We start from the raw sequence: 20,763 nt of genomic DNA, 5'->3' as shown, positions 1-20,763 counted from the left end.
AGGTAGCAAGTACCGATTTGTGCTTAAGCTGTAAGGACGTTGAGGAAGAAGAGAGTATAGAACATCTGTTGTGTGCGTGTATGTCCCGCACTGGCAGTCACAAGGAGTTCCAAATTAGGTTCTCATTTCTTTGAGAACTTGTCTAATATAGCGGATGTGAACATTCGCAGTTGTTGGGCTTTTTAAAGCGATCTCTATGATTCAACAGAAGGAACTTGAAGACATCTTCCTTCTTGTATTCCTTTGATATTACATTGGACGAAAATGTCTAAGTTACTCAAATGGCAGACTGCCTATTAAACCTAATCTAAGTTAGGTTAGGTTGAAAAGAGGGTGCAGATATAAATCTGCCCCATTGATATACACCTAAGCCTGTAATCGGCTTAATGTGTGCGCTCTAAAAACTACTACCCCGCATGCCCTACACATCTATCTATAGCTATCACTTGCCGCGCCGATTTTACATACGTGAGCTCTTAGTCCTATGTCTCCCGTCATGATACCAATAGCTATTTTAACCTGCTTCTTCTTACTTACAGTTATAGCCTCGTCTTCTCACGATCTGGATCCCCCCATAGGATTTTCGTTGTCCTATCGACCGTTTCGCTGTTCCACAGTGTTGCATGCGCATTTATCGGCCACGCCCTTAACTCGGACTGCGGTGACCCGAAAGGCTTCGGGTTAACCAAGTAAAGGGTGATTTTTTTTGAGGTTAGGATTTTCATGCATTAGTATTTGACAGATCACGTGGGATTTCAGACATGGTGTCAAAGAGAAAGATGCTCAGTATGCTTTGACATTTCATCATGAATAGACTTACTAACGAGCAACGCTTGCAAATCATTGAATTTTATTACCAAAATCAGTGTTCGGTTCGAAATGTGTTCATTCACCGTAACGTTGCGTCCAACAGCATCTTTGAAAAAATATGGTCCAATGATTCCACCAGCGTACAAACCACACCAAACAGTGCATTTTTCGGGATGCATGGGCAGTTCTTGAACGGCTTCTGGTTGCTCTTCACTCCAAATGCGGCAATTTTGCTTATTTACGTAGCCATTCAACCAGAAATGAGCCTCATCGCTGAACGGTGAATGAACACATTTCGAACCGAACACTGATTTTGGTAATAAAATTCAATGATTTGTAAGCGTTGCTCGTTAGTAAGTCTATTCATGATGAAATGTCAAAGCATACTGAGCATCTTTCTCTTTGACACCATGTCTGAAATCCCACGTGATCTGTCAAATACTAATGCATGAAAATCCTAACCTCAAAAAAATCACCCTTTATTTTTACGGCAGTCCTCTGGCCTTCACCGCCAAATTGTGTGCCCTTTCATTCCACCATACTTCGTTATGGCCCGTCGCCCAAACGATGCGGATTTTGCCATTCTCAGAGAAGGCGTTAATCTCCTTCTTACACTGCATGACTGTTCGTAACCTTAAACTAGTTGTTATTGCCCTTATGGCCAGTTTACTGTCCGTAAAGATGATCACACTTGACGTCCTCGCGTTAGCACCACACCACCTTACGCATTCCGTGATTGCCCGGATCCCCGCTTGTAGGACCGTATTATGGTCAGCAGCCTATAACATATCTCAGTCTCTAGGTTCTCAGTGTAGAACCCAGGCCTACTCTGTCCTCTAGCTTTGATCCATCCGTGTAACATGATCTTCCATGATGGCAATACTAGGGTTCCGTCAATCCAAGACTGTGCCGCTGGCAGCAGTCCCTCGCAATCGACTTCAAGGTTCATCTCAGGTATACGATCGAAAACCTCTACCCTTCCTTCCAGGTTTCCTATCGTCGCCTCGATTATACCACGATGGTATGAGCTGCTCCCATCCTCAATCCCTTCTCTCATCGCCTTAAGTCTCATAGCCGTAGAGGCTGCCTCACACTTAATCTGTATGTCAATGGGTCGGATATCTAGAATAGTCTCCAGTGCCCTAGTGGGCGTGGTCCTCATCGCTCTGCCTATGAAAAGACAACATGTTCTCTGAACCTGTTGTATGGTCCTTATGTTGTACTTTTTCTCCATAGCAGTCCACCAAACTACTGAGACCTAAGTAGAGCCAGTGGACTATCCTCGGATCCAGGTCCTATTTCGAGCCTACGGCTCGTCTACATAGTGAATATATACATAGCTCTTGAATGGGACATCTTCAATTCAATTTCCTGTCCAAGATCACAGCTAAGTATTTGAACTTGTCGCATATCGAAATCGTTACGTTGAGGAAACATGGGGCGGTAAATTGACCCACTTTCGTATTCCTCGTGAGGTATATATCAGTCAGATCTGGCTGGCAGCTGGCAGCAGTCCCTCGCAATAGACTTCAAGGTTCATCTCAGGTATACGATCGAAAACCTTTACCCTTCCTAGTTTCCTATCGTCGCCTCGATGATACCGCGATGGTATGAGCTGCTCCCTCCCTCAATCCATTCTCCCATCGCCTTTAGTAACATAGCCGTAGAGGCTGTCTCACACTTAATCTGTATGTCAATGGGTCGGATATCTAGAATAGTCTCCAGTACCCTAGTGGGCGTGGTCCTCATCGCTCTGCCTACGCTAAGACAACATGTTTTCTGAACCTGTTGTATGGTCCTTATGTTGCACTATTTCTCCATCGCAGTCCATCAAACTACTGAGGCGTAAGTAAGAATTGGTCTAATCACGCACCTGTAGAGCCAGTGGACTATCTTCGCATCCCTGCCCCATTTCGAGCCTACGGCCCATCTACTTAGTGCCCAACATCTGTGAGCCTTCTGCGTAAGCTCCTGAAAGGGACACCTTCAATTCAGTTTCACAGCTAAGTATTTGACCTTGTCAGATATCGAAATCGTTTCGTTGGGGCGTTAAATTGGCCCACCTTCGTCTTCCTCGTGAACAGGCATATTTCAGTCAGATCTGGGTTATCATTGAGACTTCTGGGTCTAGCCCAGTCATATGCCATATGAAAGACCCTTTCGGCCCTTCGGCATAGCTGGTTCATATCCTTACCCATTAGAAGTATTATAACATCGTCTATGTAGCAGATAAGTTCAAATCCCTCCTCAGTCAGCATTCGTAATAGGTCATTTTTAGTGATCACCTATAGGAGTGGCGATAAAATGCCCCCTGTGCCGTGCATTGCGCCACTTTCTTCCTTATATTTATGCCATGGGACACACAACTTATACTCCTGTTCCTTAGCATATGGTTTATCCAGTCTCTATGGACCGGGTCCACCCGGTAGTCGTCTAAAGATTGGATCAGTGTGTCGGCCCGCACTTTGTAAAAAACCAACTCGATGTCAATGCCTACCGCCAGTATGTACGTTTTGGCATCGAGGGGCTTTTAACCTAACCTAACCTACAAAAATATGGTAAACTATTTCGAATTCCAAAAACTGATATCTGCCATAATTCTTAAAAAGTTATGTCATAGGTCAATAGGTCATTTTACTAAAATGTCAATCTTTGGAGTGATTTATAACGAAGGCTGCACCTCTCTTCCTTTCATTTGGTAGTAGCGACAACTCCCTATTCACTTCTGCTAATATATTTCTTCAATTTAAACTTTTCATTACATTTGGCTTGAGGAATTTGCTGATTTATAAAAACTTTTCAAAAAATTTAAACAAATTTAACAGTTTTTATAAACCAGCAAATGTCAATTTTTTTAATAAATTATTGAAATTTACACAATTTTAAGATTAGTTTAACCTTCTGCTCAACTTTTCATCACATTATCACATATACTCTCAACATCGGGCAATTGAATTAAGTTATGAAGAAATTGACGATAATTTGGTGCAGTTTTAGGTCCCAGAGGAACATACTCTCGAGGTATGTATCCACAATCTGTGGCTATAATCTTATAGTCATGGTCTAGCATGGTTTCACAGATTCGATCCATAAAACGGGGAACACATTTGATGCATATCACTCTATTGCCCATATCAATGATATCTATAAGTTTGACTTGAAACAATACAGCATCGACTTGCAATTGTTTACGGAGTTTATAAGGATTTTGATAATTTGCATTGTCTGGTAGCGTAGCTTTAATGGAGCAACAATATGTGAAATATTGAAGAACCGGAGCAAATTGAACCCCATACTTCTGCATTAAGGAATCGAGGTGTGACAGTAGTGAGGGAAATTTACGAGTTCTCACAGCACACAAAATATTGACGTGGGAACCAAGTTGCATTTGCAACAATTGTAAGACCAGATCTTCCTTCTTGGATTGATTGACTTCGTTTATAGTCTTCTCTACCAAGGCCCAGGGAATATTTTCCACCAGAGCCTTTTTTACTATAAGGGCAAGTTTTATATTGGTAGTGGGATCTTGGGAATGACCCTCGAGCACAGCAGAGCGTAGCTGTTGAATAGTAGAATCCCTTGTGCTCAAAAGATTGTGAGTATTATGGTCGCAAGGGTCTGGAGCAGAAGTGGATTCACTTTTCACTATTGACTCTGCCTTGTTAAAAGATTGACTTTTATGAATTGATTTTTGTGAAGAATTCCTTTTTGTATTCCAAGGATAAAATTTTCTTAGACCATTAACTAACAGTTGTTGATGTTTTCCCATAGGAAGCATATGAGCCTTGTGATTTTCTTTGTCCACATCTCCACATTCCATTCTCCATTGCCTTTTCAAACGGCCACAATGTTCAGCTAATCTCTCATTGTTAGCTGCATTTTCCTTGGCCAAACGCTGTTCTTGAAATTGATTTTGACGCAAAGCACTCTTAAGGGAATTGTAGTAAGAATCACAATTTCTTCTTAAGGTTTCTAGTCTTCGAGCCTCCTTTTCATCTTGTCCCAGATTATAATGGCCTATAGAGGACGGTATGTATTGTTGACCCTTGATTTGATTCCGTATTATACTCTGTGCACCTTTGACATTGGCAGCTATTGGTGGCCTTGCCCGCTGTCGATAACGTTCGATATCTCGCATAAGTCCTTGCACAGAACATATGTGCTGCTCAATATTTTCCTCAATACTGTGACGAACAATCGAGTTTTGCATTTTTTAGTTTTATACAGAAAATTTTGCCGATTAATTTTTTATAAATTTTTGACAAAAAGATAAAAATTTTAAATTATTCAAATTAATAATCAAAAGTCAAGTTACACTGCCTTATATATTTTGTAAATTTCTTGGAGAATTAAAAGGCACTACATAGACAGACACTATGCCTGTATCCTCTCAGTGTACCAGCACGTCAAGATCCCTCAGGAGGGAGAATGGGACTTACAACGAGGGTAAGCAGAAGACGGTTTGAAGACGCACTTAAAAGACAGCTTAGATCAAGCTCTGAAAATCTAGCTGCTTCAACTTGATCGGTCCATAGTGCCTGAGCAGTCAGATTCATTGATTTTACTGGGCATCTAAATAGGTGATTGTCATGGAGTGTAATATCGCAGTCAGGGCAGATCGTTTTAATAGTATCTTCTCACCTTGAACGATACGAGTTCAGCCTGGTAAACCATCCGGATCTCAGTTTGGCGAAAGTAGTTCTGATCCTCCCGGGCAGGTCTTTCTCCTAAGCAATGGGTGGTGGGCATCCACAAAGGAATATATTCGGTCGGTATGATAAGGTCGCACTAGTTACTGCATCTTGGTGGATATCATGTAGACCCGCTTTGTATGAGGCAGTTGTTAACGAAACTGTGACGTGCTGGCGGACTACATACTTAAATATCCCGAAATTTTTTTTCTTGGATGGGGGCCGAAAGTTCGGTTGGTTATCTCGATGGGCTACCATCGGTTGTTTAGATAGATGTTTACAGTGGTGCTTAAGGCAGTTAAATAGGGCCACACATCCTGCACGTTGGCACCAAGCAATTACTACTCTGGTTTGTCGGCAGTGTTCAATTTCTTCGGGTGCGATGGATGGCGGTCGTTTTCCAAGGGCAACATTCACCAGGTAGCTATTCACCGCATCTGTAACCGTGTCTGCATAAATGACGTCCGAACCCGCCTGATAAGCCGCTTGATTTAGAAGTTCTCTCTTGTAGCACTGAACCTCATGCTCTAGATCAAGTAAATCCACCTTAAGGCTTCTGGGGGGTGGATACCTACATCAAGATGGTGATTTGGATGGTCCCAGCGAAGATAGCCTAGAAGGTATAGCTTGGACAGCATGTAGTTATGTCTTCGCACTGGTAGGATCTTTGTCTCCTGATGACAGTGGTCCACGTGAGAACTGAGGAGACAGCCCGTCGCAGTTCGAAGACTGGTAGAACTGAAAAATATTCCATTGCATGTCACATAGCTGACGAGACCACATTGGCGCTTCATAACTTACTACAGGCCGGTCAAATGCTTTGTACGTGGTCAACATGTGGTTTGTTTCGGTCTATACGAACGATCGCCTCGGGAACATGATGGCCATTGGTTATTTAAAGGCGCCAATATCTCGCCTTGTCGTATCGAACATCATAGGCACTCAGCATTTAAGCAAGAGCCGGTGCCACTCGTCCTCTGATTGAGACTCTCCACTCAAAACCGCTGGTTGTCCGCGACTGCAGTTGCAGCTAATCCATATGGAGGATTCCACTATCCGCAACCTGTGGACGCGCCCGGTAGCTCACAGCTAAGCTTCTCGTGATAAAAAAGAACACCACACAGATTAGAGCTCAAAGTTCCAGCCCGTGTGATGCCATAGTTATCCTGTGCCAGCAAGGTTTCTTTGCCGGGGTCTTCTTTGAAGACCTTGTTTCTATTCCTGACCTTACACAGATTGCAGTGGCATGTGAGGTGAACTTCTATAAGCTATCAAATGTGACACCAAGTATTCTGGGACATTGATGGTTGGAATTGTCACTCCATCGAACATCACTTTCAGTTCCCTACCCACCTCATGTGAATTCGTTGAAATACACGTTTACCTATTCCAGATGTCACCAATGGGTGAGGAGCCTGATGCCATGATCATACAGTCGTCTGCATTTGATACAATCTCTATGCCGTCTGGGGGTGGAATAGGGAATGGGTAGAGGTAAAACAGTGTCGGAGATATCACACCGCATTGGGGAACTCCTTGTTTCACTCTACGGGGTCTTGACTTCCTAACTTTAAATTCTACAAACGACTGGCGACCACACAGATAATTTGTGACCCAGGGTTTTAGGAGGGACGTGTTGTCGATGTCCTCAAATGGTCTGGCATAGCTAACCGTGCCGAATGTTTTCTATAGGTCCAGTGCCACGAGGACCGTCCTATCACATGGCCTGAACTGATCGAAGCCATTGAAAACGTGTGCGTTGATGGCATGCAAAGCAATTGTTGTGCTGCGCAGTCTTCGACATCCCTCAAGCGTCTTGGCTACTGGTGAGAGATGTGAGTTTGGTCTGACATCCTGTGATGGTCTTTGGTGCCGCGTTCTTGCAGGTTTGTAGGTTTCGCACTCCCCCATGGAGCATACCGGGGTCGCATAGTTTATAACCAGTAACCCGATCGCCTTACAGGTAGTCAACAGGATTTCCTTGTCTATTCCCCAGGTGCTGCCGGCCAAAGTTTTCAGGACTCTGTTCTTGTTCCTTGCCCTTTCGCAGATCGGAATAGCGTAGGCCCAAGATTTTTGGGTTACTAAACGTTGGTATCGTTTCTCCATCGACCTGTATATCAAGCTCTTTGGTATAATCAGTTATCCATGTGGTAAAAAATTTTGCTTATAATTTGGTGGAGGAGATTTTTATTGTTACAGCTCCTGCAAATTCTATCAAGTTCCGCAGGTAAATATTTCACATATGATTGCCGGCCGCACACATAATCCCCCACTTCGTCAAGTTCGAGATATCGGACTCAATGATGTCATTGAACAGAATGGTGTGGTCAACCATGTCAAATGCCTTTGACAAGTCAAAAGCCACGAGGACAGTAAGTTTATGAGACCGATGAAGAACTCCACCGGGTCAATCCTGTACGTACAACCGGCGGCCATGGGATATGCGTGGTGATAGCAGTGAGTGCTGTTGCATTATACGGAATCCATGTTGATGATCCACTAGGGTCAGATACAATTTCAGGCAAGGTAGGACCAGGGCCTCAAGTGTCTTTGCGACAGGGGACAAGATAGAGATTGGTCTGTATGAATCTCCTTGGTCCGCAGGTTTACCACACTTTAGAATAGGAACCACTCGACTTACCTTCCATATCTCTGGAATCGCCAGGGTGGAGATAGACACATTTAGGACATCCATCAGGTATTACATTCCTACTTCACCCATCTATTGGGGCCCAAAGCTTTCGTTTGCTTATCTCTTCTTATGATGATTGGGACGACGAAGCTCTATCATAATTGGAACGTGGTCTGAGGCGAGAGTGACAATCGTTCGCATTGTCGTCAGATTTGAGTTGATTATCACAATGTCAGGTGAGCTAGAAAAATTTGCAACAATTCTGCTTTGGGTGTCGCCGTTTATTGCGCAGAATGGGGAGTTAGCTATATGTTCTGCCAGATCGGTACCTCTCTGCTCTTCCACATGTTTTGAGTGTCAGAGTGCGTGATGAACGCATAAATCTGCAATCATTATGCGGTTTTCGCCCACGATAAATGCTCCAACATTAGGGCGATAGCCATATCGGCAGGAGGAAACTGTCAACATGTACACATTTAACAGTTCTTTATCGATGTTACCTGATTTTACAGCGATCGCTTGCGTTTCAAGATGTTGAACCTTTAACCTCTGGTCATGTTGGATCATCCTGTATTGGACTGGTATTTGGAAGCAATGGTATGGTGGAAGGATGTAGATAGGACGATTTGTACCAACGAGTTGGAGAAGGTGCAAAGAATGGTCCACGTCAGAATAACGGGAACATTGAGATCCACACCGCATGAGGCTTTTAGAACTGATGCAACCTTTTGAGGTTTATATTCGGAACTGTTCTGCCAAGGTTGCGCTTAAGCTGAGGGAACTTGCCGTGCTGAAGTAGAGCGGATAAGGCCAGGGTTCTATCCTTGATTGAAAGAAGGAGATTCGGTGGGTTGACTAAGGAAGGTTTTGGGCTACCTGGCACCAAACTCCATTTTAAGAGTAGATCTCTAGAATTCGCTTTCCTTGAAGAGAGAAGTGATGCTGTGTTTGAAGATGAGACCATGGCATGCTGAAGGAGAAAGCTACGACGATAGACTAAGGTAGATCTCAGACTATCTGGCCCCTTAACCCATTGGAGATATGATAAAAAGAGACGATTGGGAACTGAAGTTGTGTTTGAGGTAGATAAGACCTCGGCATGCTGAAGGAGGACGGCTACGTTTAAAGTTCCATTCCAGATACTAAAGTTTGGGGTGGGTAGAATAGACTGGCGACGAGTGCCTATATAGAACAAAGGATGAGTGATACAGTCTGAAAGACCGCGAAAACTTTTTGGAAATCCGTAGCATGGGCAGAATAAATATAGAGTTGGATGGTGTGGGTGGTGTGCCATTAACTAGCATATTATGTGCGACAAGTGATAGAGTGCTTAGGGCATATGGGAAAGATGATAAGACTTTGTAATATTGTCAATGCCCGGATTTCGCGCTTAACAGCTTCTGGTACTTAGGAGCGGATAAGATACCATACTTTAACCAACGTAGGGGCATAAAATGAAGAACGATTTAGGATAGTGCAGCACGGTATTTCTGACACTGATTTTTTCAGGGTTACTTGTGGACATTAAGAGCGCAAAATTAGCGAAATGCTAGCTTAGGAATATGTCCATAGTGGCATGGGACGGATTATAATTCGCAAACTCTGCTTTATCTTGACCTATGGCGTCGCTTAAATCCATGGGTTGGAGGATAGTAACGTCGAAATGTCTGGCGATATGCTTTGAATTCCTAAATCAACTCCGGCTCGTGACAAACTGCTGACCTGGGCCACAGGGCACGATTTGGCTAGTCTTGTTTTTGTGCTATTTGTACAACTACTTAACATTGTAGAGGGCAATGGCCAGTGTGCGGTCAGTGAAGATTTGAGGATCTGTACATGGCCACTGACTGCCAGTATACTGTTACCTACCCTTGACGATGGAGCTGCTGGATTTTGATAATATGAGTTATAACACAGCACTGCCCTTCTCGCCAAAGAGGTGTTGCTCTGCGGCACGCCATTCGGACTCGGCTATAAAAAGGAGGTCCCTTATCATTGAGCTTAAATTGAATCGGACAGCATTCATTGAACGAAGAAGTACGATGGAGCTGCTGGCTTTTGATAATAGGAGTTATAACAGAGCACTGACCTTCTCCCCAAAGATGTGTTGCTCTGCGGCACGCCTTTCGGACTCGGCTATAAAAAGGAGGTCCCTTACCATTGAGCTTAAAATTGAATAGGACAGCACTCATTGAACGAAGAAGTACGATGGAGCTGCTGTCTTTTGATAATAGGAGTTTTAACACAGCACTGCCCTTCTCCCCAAAGAGGTGTCGCTCTGCGGCACGCCATTCGGACTCGACTATAAAAAGGAGGTCCCTTATCATTGAGCTTAAAATTGAATCGGACAGTACTCATTGAACGAAGAAGTACGATGGAGCTGCTGGCTTTTGATAATAGGAGTTATAACAGAATACTGTCCTTCTCTCCAAAGAGGTGTTGTTCTGCGGCACGCCTTTCGTACTCGGCTATAAAAAGGGGGGTCCGTTATCAATGAGCTTAAAATTGAATCGGAAAGCGCTCATTGAACGAAGAAGTACGATGGAGCTGCTGGCTTTTGATAATAGGAGTTATAACAGAGCACTGACCTTCTCCCCATAGAGGTATTGCTCTGCGGCACGCCTTTCGGACTCGGCTATAAAAAGTGGGGTCCCTTTTCACTGAGCCTAAAATTGAATCGGACAGCACTCATTGAACAAAGAATACGATGGAGCTGCTGGCTTTTGATAATAGGAGTTATAACAGAACACTGACCTTCTCCCCATAGAGGTGTTGCTCTGCGGTACGCCTTTCAGACTCGGCTATTAAAAAGGAGGTTAGTTATCATTGAGCATAAAATTGAATCGCACAGCACTCATTGAACGAAGAAGTCCGATGGAGCTGCTGGCTTTTGATAATAGGAGTTATAATACTGTCCTTCTCCCCAAAGAGGTGTCGCTCTGCGGCACGCCATTCGGACTCGGCTATAAAAAGGAGGTCCCTTAACATTGAGCTTAAAATTGAATCGGACAGCACTCATTGTGAGAAGTTTGCCCGAGTTCCTTAATGGAATGTCCATGAAGGAGTACGATGGAGCTGCTGGCTTTTGATAATAGGAGTTATAACAGAGCACTGACCTTCTCCCCATAGAGGTGTTGCTCTGCGGCACGCCTTTTGGACTCGGCTATAAAAAGGAGGTCCCTTAACATTGAGCTTAAAATTGAATCGGACAGCACTCATTGAACGAAGAAGTACGATGGAGCTGCTGGCTTTTGATAATAGGAGTTATAACAGAGCACTGACCTTCTCCCCATAGAGGTGTCGCTCTGCGGCACGCCTCTCGGACTCGACTATAAAAAGGGAGGTCCCTTATCATTGAGCTGAAAAATGGAAAAAGACAACACTCATTGTGAGAAGTTTGTCCCAGTTCCTTAATGGAAAATCCATGGGCAAATTTACATTTGCTCTGTTCTGTAGGAGGTTTTCTCAAATGCATATTCAAGACAGGGTGGTTTCAACAGCCTACACATGACCACGCGTGTGGTGAGTAGACGCATAGGATCAGTGGTTGGCACACAACGGGTGAACATTTAAGTGGGCGTGTACTGGTGCTCCTTCTGAGATGCACATACATGCGCGTCGGTTAGGAGCTGGCTACCTATTCTCTTCTTAAATCTCTTCAGAACTCTATCTTATCTTATATCTAGATCTAATTTAGGGCTTCGCAGAGGGTTTTAGTTTTTTACCTTATAGATAGAAATTGCTGATTATATCCAATGTTTATACACATTACGTATGCTGCTTAACATTTTAGGTTCTCACACAAATCTTGCGTTTTGGAGAATTTGGTAAAGGTTCTTTCCAATTTGCCAGTGAGAACAATTTCCAATATTTAAACAATTTACACAGTTTGCAAAGTTTTTCGAGTTTCCCTTGGTAAATGCTTGCGAAAAGATCACAATACAAGAATTTTTCTCAAATATTCCCATAAACGTTTTTCAATGTTAAAACTAAGCAAAGGCAGTCAGCAAACATGTTAAATTTCTTTGCCATCCTCACAGTCTATAAATCAAAGGCCTCGTTTTTATGTGCCTTAGTGGCAAGCAAATATCACCACTTTATATCCGTTTCTTTAGTCACATATGGTCATACATAAAAAAAATACCACTATTAGTTGGGAGGGTTAAAGCCTCTTATGTTTTTTTTTTGGTTTAAAGCCGTATTGATATGGCTTGGTATAATTTAAAGCTTCTTTGTGACACACACGAGGCGCAGTGAAAACCCCATAAAAAAGGAAATATCCAAGTGCCTGTCTGTCTCTTCGGTGGGATAAAGTATGATGTAGAACATCATGGGAGGGAGGTATGTTCATTTTGTCATTACTTTTAACACAACTCTACGGTTATAAAAGTGGAGGATCTGGTTAAAGATCGGATTTTTGAACATGTGTGGAACTCTGTAGAGGGTCCACCCATACAAATGATGAGATGCCTGTTTAGAAGGGGACATCTTTACGCTGCGTTTTGAGTGGGCGGAATGTATTAATCCCATCAAACAGCTCGTCAGAGGTATTCACGTACCCTAGGAAGGAGCAAAGCTCGACCTTGTGAGAAAAATGGATATTCCCCAGCTCACAAAGGCTACGGTCTTCATCAAGGGATGGGGCATTAAATTTGCAACGGAACGCATCTTCGGATTCTTGGGCAAGCAAAACCAAGGTTTGGTCGCTGAGAAGTGGGAGGTCTTCCCCAGGGAGGAGAAGGATCAAGGAACTCTCTTTGTGGTTGGCACTGATCAAATCTCCGTGACAAGTTTGGCTAAGACTGAAGGCATGGCGAACTACGGCAACAAAGCTGTCTTTTTCAAGACTGGGAAGACTAGGATAGGCAGAAAGTTTCATTCTGAGACATCAGGCCGTGCAGCGGCAGGTGACTCAACACCGCCCAACAAACAGGGGGCCGACAACGAGACAATCACGGTATCTCTCAATATTGGAAAGACTAGGGGAAGCAAAGATCCTAATACTAAAATATTAAGCAGTGCAGTGGCGAGAGACCGAACACAGCCTAACAAACAGGAACCCGATGACGGATCCCATCACTGACTTAAAGATTCGGAATACTTGAAACATTAGGCAGCGCAGCGATAGGAGTCTCAATGCAACCCAACGAACAGGGAGCCGATGATGGTACCATCACCTACTCCCAAGAAGCCCATTTACTTAAGATTTGGAAGGCTAAGATAGGCAAAGATCGTAGTATTGAAACATTAGGAAGTAAAGGGAATGGAAACCCAATACAGCTTAATGAACAGGGAACCGACGATAGAACCATTACCGAATTTATAAAGAGTCGGAAGACTAGACTAGGCAAAGAACTTAAAACGATGACATCAGGCAGTGCAGTGACTGGAAAGTCAATGCAGTCTAAAGAACAGGGAGCAGTCAAAAAAATTGTATATATATGTTTTTCCCAGAGTCGGATGCAACAGTGGTGAGACAGGGAGACGGTGGAGCATACCTGGCATCACTTTATTTGCCTTTCGACTCTCCGAAACCGCCACCCACGTCGGCGCTGCAATGGCTGGTGAGAAAAGCAAAACAGACAGGAAACGGAGTACTAATAGAATGAGATGCGAACTCTCACCACATTTCGTGGGGTAGTACCAACACTAATAAGCGGGGCCAAGCCCTGGTAGAGTTCTTGAATACTTACGACCTAATAACACTTAATATTGGTAATACCGCTACCTTTGTTAATAGGATTAGGGAGGAGGTATTAGATGTGACAATATGTTCGGAATATCTAATCGATGAGGTTCAGGATTGGAGGGTCTCCATGGAACACTCTTTCTCTGACCATCGCTACATACGGTTTAGAATAGCACGGCCAGCGCCGAATCCGATAAGCTTCCGGAATAAGTTGAACACCAACTGGACAAAATTCGGAAGGCTACTACTACTACCATGTCCGCCTATGACGCTGAACGCCTGGGTTCGAATCCTGGCGAGACCATCAGAAAAAAATTTTCAACGGTGGTTTTCCCCTCCTAATGCTGGCAACATTTGTGAGGTACTATGCCATGTAAAACTTCTCTTCAAAGAGGTGTCGCACTGCGGCTCGCCGTTCGGACTCGGCTATAAAAAGGAGGTCCCTTAACATTGAGCTTAAATTTGAATCGGACTGTACTCATTGATATGTGAGAAGTTTGCCCCTGTTCCTTAGTGGAATGTTCATGGGCAAAATTTGTAAAGTACTCAGAAGAAGACTTGGGCAAGAAACTTTATATTGTCCAAGCATAGAAGACAACGACGAAAATGTCAACAGGATTACGACTGCACTGGTAGGGTCCTTGGAAGAAGTTGTCCTCTTCGATGACCGGGGAGATTCGCAATATTGGGAAAGAGGTCCGCAAACTTTTTAACAGAGCACGTCGTAAAAAAGCGGAAGTTTATTGGGATGTGTATTACACACGGCTCAGGGATTACAATAAGATTACCAGAGCGGCAAAACGTGCCCCCTGGAAGCTTTTCTGCGAACAGGTCAATAGCGTTAATGACGCCGCCAAGATAAAAAGTTTCTCTCAAAAATCCATGTCCAAACTGAAACTTTAGTAGACGACATGGGAGTGAGAGCAGGGACAACGAAAGACATGTTGAGGATTTTGATGAAACCCCATTTTCCACAGGATACGAAGGATACTCACGGAGACACTGGAATCTTGGAATAATGACGTTGATCGCAGATTTATAATTACGGAATTTATGGTGAAGGAATCCTTGAGAAGCTTCAAACCATTTAAGTCACCTGGACCTGATGGAATATTTCCGGCGTTACTATAGAAAGAGGCAGACTATATGGCGCCTCGTCTGGCCAAAATTTTCACAGCGTGCCTAGAACTTGCATATACTCCGAAAGACTGGCAGGAGGCAAGAGTGGTGTTTATACCCAAGCCCGACAAGGCAAGTTATGCGACACCAAAGACCTACAGACCCATAAGCCTTACGTTCTTTCTACTCAAAACCATGGAACACATTGTGGACACCATGATAAAGAGTAGGACATCCAGCGAACTGCTTAAATACACACAGCATGTCTATGTCGAGGGAAGGTCGGTGGAGACTGCCCTGCACGAAATTGTGCATAAAATAGAAGAATCCTTCGATGCCAAAACGTACACACTGGCGGTATGCATTGGCATCGAGGGGGCTTTTAACAATGTGCGGACCGACACACTGATCCAATCCTTAGACCAGTACCGGGTGGACCCGGTCCTTAGCGACTGGATAAACCATATGCTAACGAACAGGTGGATAAATTATGTGTCCCAAGGCATAAATATAAGGGTGAAAGTGGCACAGGGCACTCCACAGGGGGCATTTTATCGCTACTCCTATGGGTGACCACCATAAATGACCTATAACGGATGCTGACTGAGGAGGGATTCAATGTTATGATACTTCTAAGAGGTAAGGATCCGAACGAGCTATGCAGAAGGGCCGAAAGGGTCTTTCATGTGGCATATGACTGGGCTAGACCCAGAGGTCTCAATGTTAACCCAGAGAAGGTTGAAATACGCCTGTTCACGAGGAAGACGAAGGTGGGCCAATTTAACGCACCACGTTTCGTCAATAAGACGATTATTGAAATCGTCTTATTGAGGAAACGTGGCCTGACAAGGTCAAATACTTAGGTGTGATCTTGGACAGGAAACTGATTTGAAAGTGTCACATTCAGGAGCGTACTGAGAAGGCTCACAGATGTTGGCTCACTGTGTAGACGGGCCGTAGGATCGAAATGGAGCCTGAATCCTAGGATAGTCCACTGGCTCTACAGGAGCGTGATTAGACCAATACTTACTTACTGAGTAGTTTGGTGGACTGCTATGGAGAAAAAGTGCAACATAAGGACCATACAACAGGTTCAGAGAACATGTTGTCTTGGCATTGGCGGAACGATGAGGACCACGCCCACTAGGCCACTGGAGACTATTCTATATATCCGACCCAACTACGTTATACCACTTTCATAAATTTAGCAGAGCATTAATGGTGTTAGGTATCCCAAATTCGGTTTCACCATTTATTGATGTTCTTAGCATTTTGCTGTTTGTACTTTTGTATTTTCCCCATATGATTTGTTGAGTAGTGAGTTTTTTAGGATGCTTAGGTTCTCATTGTTGATTTGTCCCTCAACAATTTTTGTCGTATCGATTATGTTCACAATTTCGGTAACATTATTTTTGTTGTGAAATCTTCTGTTGCATTGTTTCAATTTGATGATGTATGTTCTCATCTCTTGTCTCATTGTTCAAGGCATAAACGAGGGTAGTTGGAAGAGGATGATGCCAAGATTTATGTCTTAGCATCCGCTAAGGCCATCATGTGACCCATAGGTAGTTGGTGCAAGTTTAATTATCTATCAGATTTTTAAAATTACCAAAATGTTATCGTTGTAGAGATCCATTTAAGTCAACTATAGTTTAAAAAAGACGTTTCCACAATGAATTTGATATAAGTACAGCCTACCAACGTATGAAGTCTTCACACCTTAAAGAATTCAATAAGATTTCCTTAACCAAGAATCGAAACCAAAGTATGACTATGGTTGATGTTGTTGTATTTTCTAGCATTACTTTTCCATCCATTCCGTCTCTTTGTGGAGAAATTAACACATGGCTGCCATACCGAATGTTACAGTACCTCATAAATGTCGCTAGCATTAGGAGGGGATAACCACCGCTGAAAATTTTTTTTGATGGTCTCGATAGGATTCGAACCCAGACTTTCCGCATCATAGGCAGACATGCTTACCTCTGCCCTACGATGGCCTCCGAGCTATACACTCAACCAAATTTGTTATTTAAAACAGTAAAAATGTTTACTTAAACGGCAGTTTATGTCTGCTGAAAACTGGAAAGCAGATATTACTGCTGTTTCAGCAAACATTTCGGTCAGCTAAGTCAGCAAACAAAATTTGCTATTTTAAGTACAAAAATCTGCTGAAAATATTTCAAGCTATTTTTTATGTTTGGCTGTTAATTGTCCTGATTACTTTAGGCATTTCGTTAGAATTTTTGTTGGAAGAGTAAGGAAAGGCAAAAGTCGGACGGAGCCGACTATATAATACCCTACACCTACCCTACATTTATAAATTTGGGCAATAAATATATGCTTATGAGAGCTATATCTAAATCTGTACCAACTATTTTCGCAAAGATCTTTTGAAAATTGTTGTTTCTATGGCAGCCCTTGCCGATGAGAGCTCCATCGGGTCAATCCGGTGCGTACAACTGGCTGCCATGGATTTCGAAGACTGCATAACACAGCAACAGTTTCGCATGCCATCACCGAACACATTTGTCGTGGCTTCAATCAGCCTAGGCCATGTGATAGGATGGTCCTCGCGGCACTGGACCTATCGAAGGCATTCGACATGGTCAGCCATGCCAAACTAATTGAGGACATCGCCAACACGTCTCTCCAGCCAGGCCTGAAACGCTGGGTTGCGAATTATCTATGTGGTCGCCAGTCAATTGCAAATTAGGGATGAGAAGTCGAAGCCCAAGGTAGGGTGATATCTCCGGCACTATTTAACCTCTACCTATCGTCCATTCCACCTCCTCCAGACGGCATAGAGATCGTATCATATGTGGACGATTGTACGATCATGGCATTAGGCCCCCCCCACCCATTGTTGACATATGCGATAGGTTGAGCGTCTACCTCAACAAACTTGCCTCATATTTCGCTGCAAGAAATCTGAAGTTATCTACCATCAAATCTTCAGCCACATTGTTCACTACAAATACGCGTGGGGTGAATACTAGGCTGACTGTGATGATCGATGGAGAAATGATTCCGACCATCAAGTTCTCCCACATGCCACAGTAATTTGCGATAAAGTCAAAAGCAGAAACAAGGTCCTCAAGTCACTTGGGGTGCAGACAAAGAAATCTTATTGACCACGTACAAAGCAATTGGCCGGTCTGTGGTAAGTTATGCAGCGCCAATGTGGTCTCGTCAACTTTGTGACACGCAGTGGAATAATATTCAGATCTGTTAGAATGCCGCCCTCCAAACTCCTCAGTTTTCATGTGGATCACCTCCATCAGGAAACAAAGATCCTACCAGTGCGAAGACATAACTACATGCTGTCTAAGCAATATCTTTTGGACGGTTGTCGCAAAGACCATCCAAATCGTCATACTCAGTTCTCATGTGGACCACCTCCATCAGGAGACAAAGATCTTATCAGTGCGGAGACATAACTACATGCTGTCTAAGCAATACTTTTTGGGCTGTTATCGCAGAGACCATCCAAATCATCATCTTGTGGATAGATACCCACCACCCAGAACCCTTAAAGTCGATCTACATGATCTAGAGCGTGAGGTTCAGCCCTACAAGAGAGAACCTCTAGATCAAGCGGCATATCAAGCAGGTCTAAACAACATTCATGCAGACACGGTAGCAGATGCGGTCAACAGAAGAAAGATAGAACACAACAAACTTTACAAAAACAACAAAGGAAGGACACCTGGGGTCTTGAGATAGTAAACCCCCTACCCTAGGCAATATAAGAACGAAATGAAAGTGAAACAAGTAAGAACGTGCTAAGTTCGGCCGGGCCGAATCTAATATAACCTCCACCATGGATCGCATTTGTCGAGTTCTATGCGCAGGATCTCTTTTTAGGCAAACAAAGAATATTGAATAAGAACAGTTGTGCTATTGGAGCTATATCAAGTTATAGACCGATTCGGACCATAAATGAATGCTGAACATTATAGAAGTCATTGTGTAATATTTCAATTCATTCGGATAAGAATTGGGCCTTGTAGGCGCTCAAGAAGCAAAATCGGGCGATCGGTTTATATGGGAGCTGTATCAAGCTATAGATCGATTCAGACCATATTAGACTAGTATGTTGAAGTTCATGGGAGAAGCCGTGGTACAAAATTTCTGTCAAATCGGATGATAATTGCGCCCTCTAGAGGCTCAAGAAGTCATGATCCCAGATCGATTTATATGGCAGCTATATCAGGTTATATACCGATTTGCGCCATACTTAACACAGTTATTGGAAGTCATAACAAAACACCTTATGCAATATATCAGTCAAATGGGATGAGAATTGCGCCCTCTAGTCAAGACCCAAGATCGGTTTATATGGCAGCTATATCAAAACATGGACCGATTAGAACCATACATAGCGCAGTTGTTGGAAGTGATACCAAAACACCACATGCAAAGTTTCAGTCAAATCGGAGGAGAATTGCGCCCTCTAGAGGCTCAAGAACTCAAGACCCAAGATCGGTTTATATGGCGGCTATATCAAAACATGGACCGATTAAGCCAATTTACAATCCCAATCAATTGCCCCAATTTCCCAATTTCAAGCCCCTAGCTTTACTCCTTCGAAAGTTAGCGTGCTTTCGACAGACAGACGGACGGACATGGCAAGATCGACCTTAAATGACATAACGATCAAGAATATATATACTTTATGGGGTCTCAGACGCATATTTCGAGGTGTTACAAACAGAATGACGAAATTAGTATACCCCCATCCTATGGTGGAGGGTATAAAAATTTAAACATCGAAATGGAAAATCTAAGGCAGGAATTCTGTGCTGCTTACCAAATTCCTTAATATTTTTCATGCCACGCCCCATGTTTGGCATTATGTTTCCACCAAAGTTTTCCCGTATATTAGACGCGAAAACCGGACGCACTTAGACAATTTTAGTCCACTGTTATACCACAGTAGCGACAGACCAGGCCTTCTGTTGGAAATCGAACCCATGACCCCCGCACTGGAAATCGAAGCATACTACTTACTCGGCTAACGGGCGACCCATTCTATAATAACATATAGAAAAAATCTGATATCCGAATTTAGGATCAAGTGTATTGTAGGGGACGCCCCACACCCAAAATCCGCCAAAGGCATGTAGAGACCAAAAATTACAGTATTATTGACCTCGGATTAAGGTATTTATGGCATATATATATCAAATTGGGCATATATATTATTTAAATAAACATAATTAAATTATTTTCATAAAATTATACAAATATATCAAAATCAAGAAATATATATGACTTACCGTATCGGCCGCAGTTAAATTTATACCCAAACCTCCTGCTCTTGTTGAGAGAAGGAAGACAAAAATGTCTTGCCGCGATTGAAAATCGGCCACCATATCACGACGCGCAGATATTTTACTGGAACCATCTAAACGCATATAACGATGTTTGCGATGCCACATATATTCCTAAAAAAGTAAAAAAGAAATAAATATCCTCATTATTGGAAAAAGAATTAGTAGGGACTTATATCAGCTCTGACTGACGATAACCTACATCATAGTGAATATGAGAAATGAATAGTACCGGGTAAATACCCAACGCTTGAGTATTAAATGGGTAAACACCCAATAAATACCTTTGTTGGGTATTTATAATTTTTCAGACATCTTGGGTATAAAAAGATTCGCCAAACAATTTTTGATGATTTCATATTCTTTGTATATAAACCTGACCTTCTGATCTCAAAAAATTGGATTTTAGGTCTTGAGACAAAAAATTGGTAATTTTTCATCCGATTTCGATGAAATTTGACACAGTGAGTTCTGGCAGACTTC

The 20,763-nt window shown here is 43.0% G+C and overlaps 1 protein-coding gene across 1 annotated transcript in view; it reads right to left on the bottom strand.

Moving 5' to 3' along the window:
* LOC106085469 (chromatin-remodeling ATPase INO80) overlaps nt 1-20,763 on the bottom strand; it is a 252,958-nt gene that overhangs the window by 213,957 nt on the left and 18,238 nt on the right. The window contains 1 exon segment of the mRNA XM_059362041.1: nt 20,227-20,394. Within this exon segment, the coding sequence (XP_059218024.1) occupies nt 20,227-20,394 (168 nt within the window).

This window comes from Stomoxys calcitrans, chromosome 2, assembly GCF_963082655.1.
Source record: "Stomoxys calcitrans chromosome 2, idStoCalc2.1, whole genome shotgun sequence".
In the NCBI taxonomy this organism is placed as follows: Eukaryota; Metazoa; Arthropoda; class Insecta; order Diptera; family Muscidae; genus Stomoxys; species Stomoxys calcitrans.
This window is presented reverse-complemented; position numbering and strand designations above follow the sequence as displayed.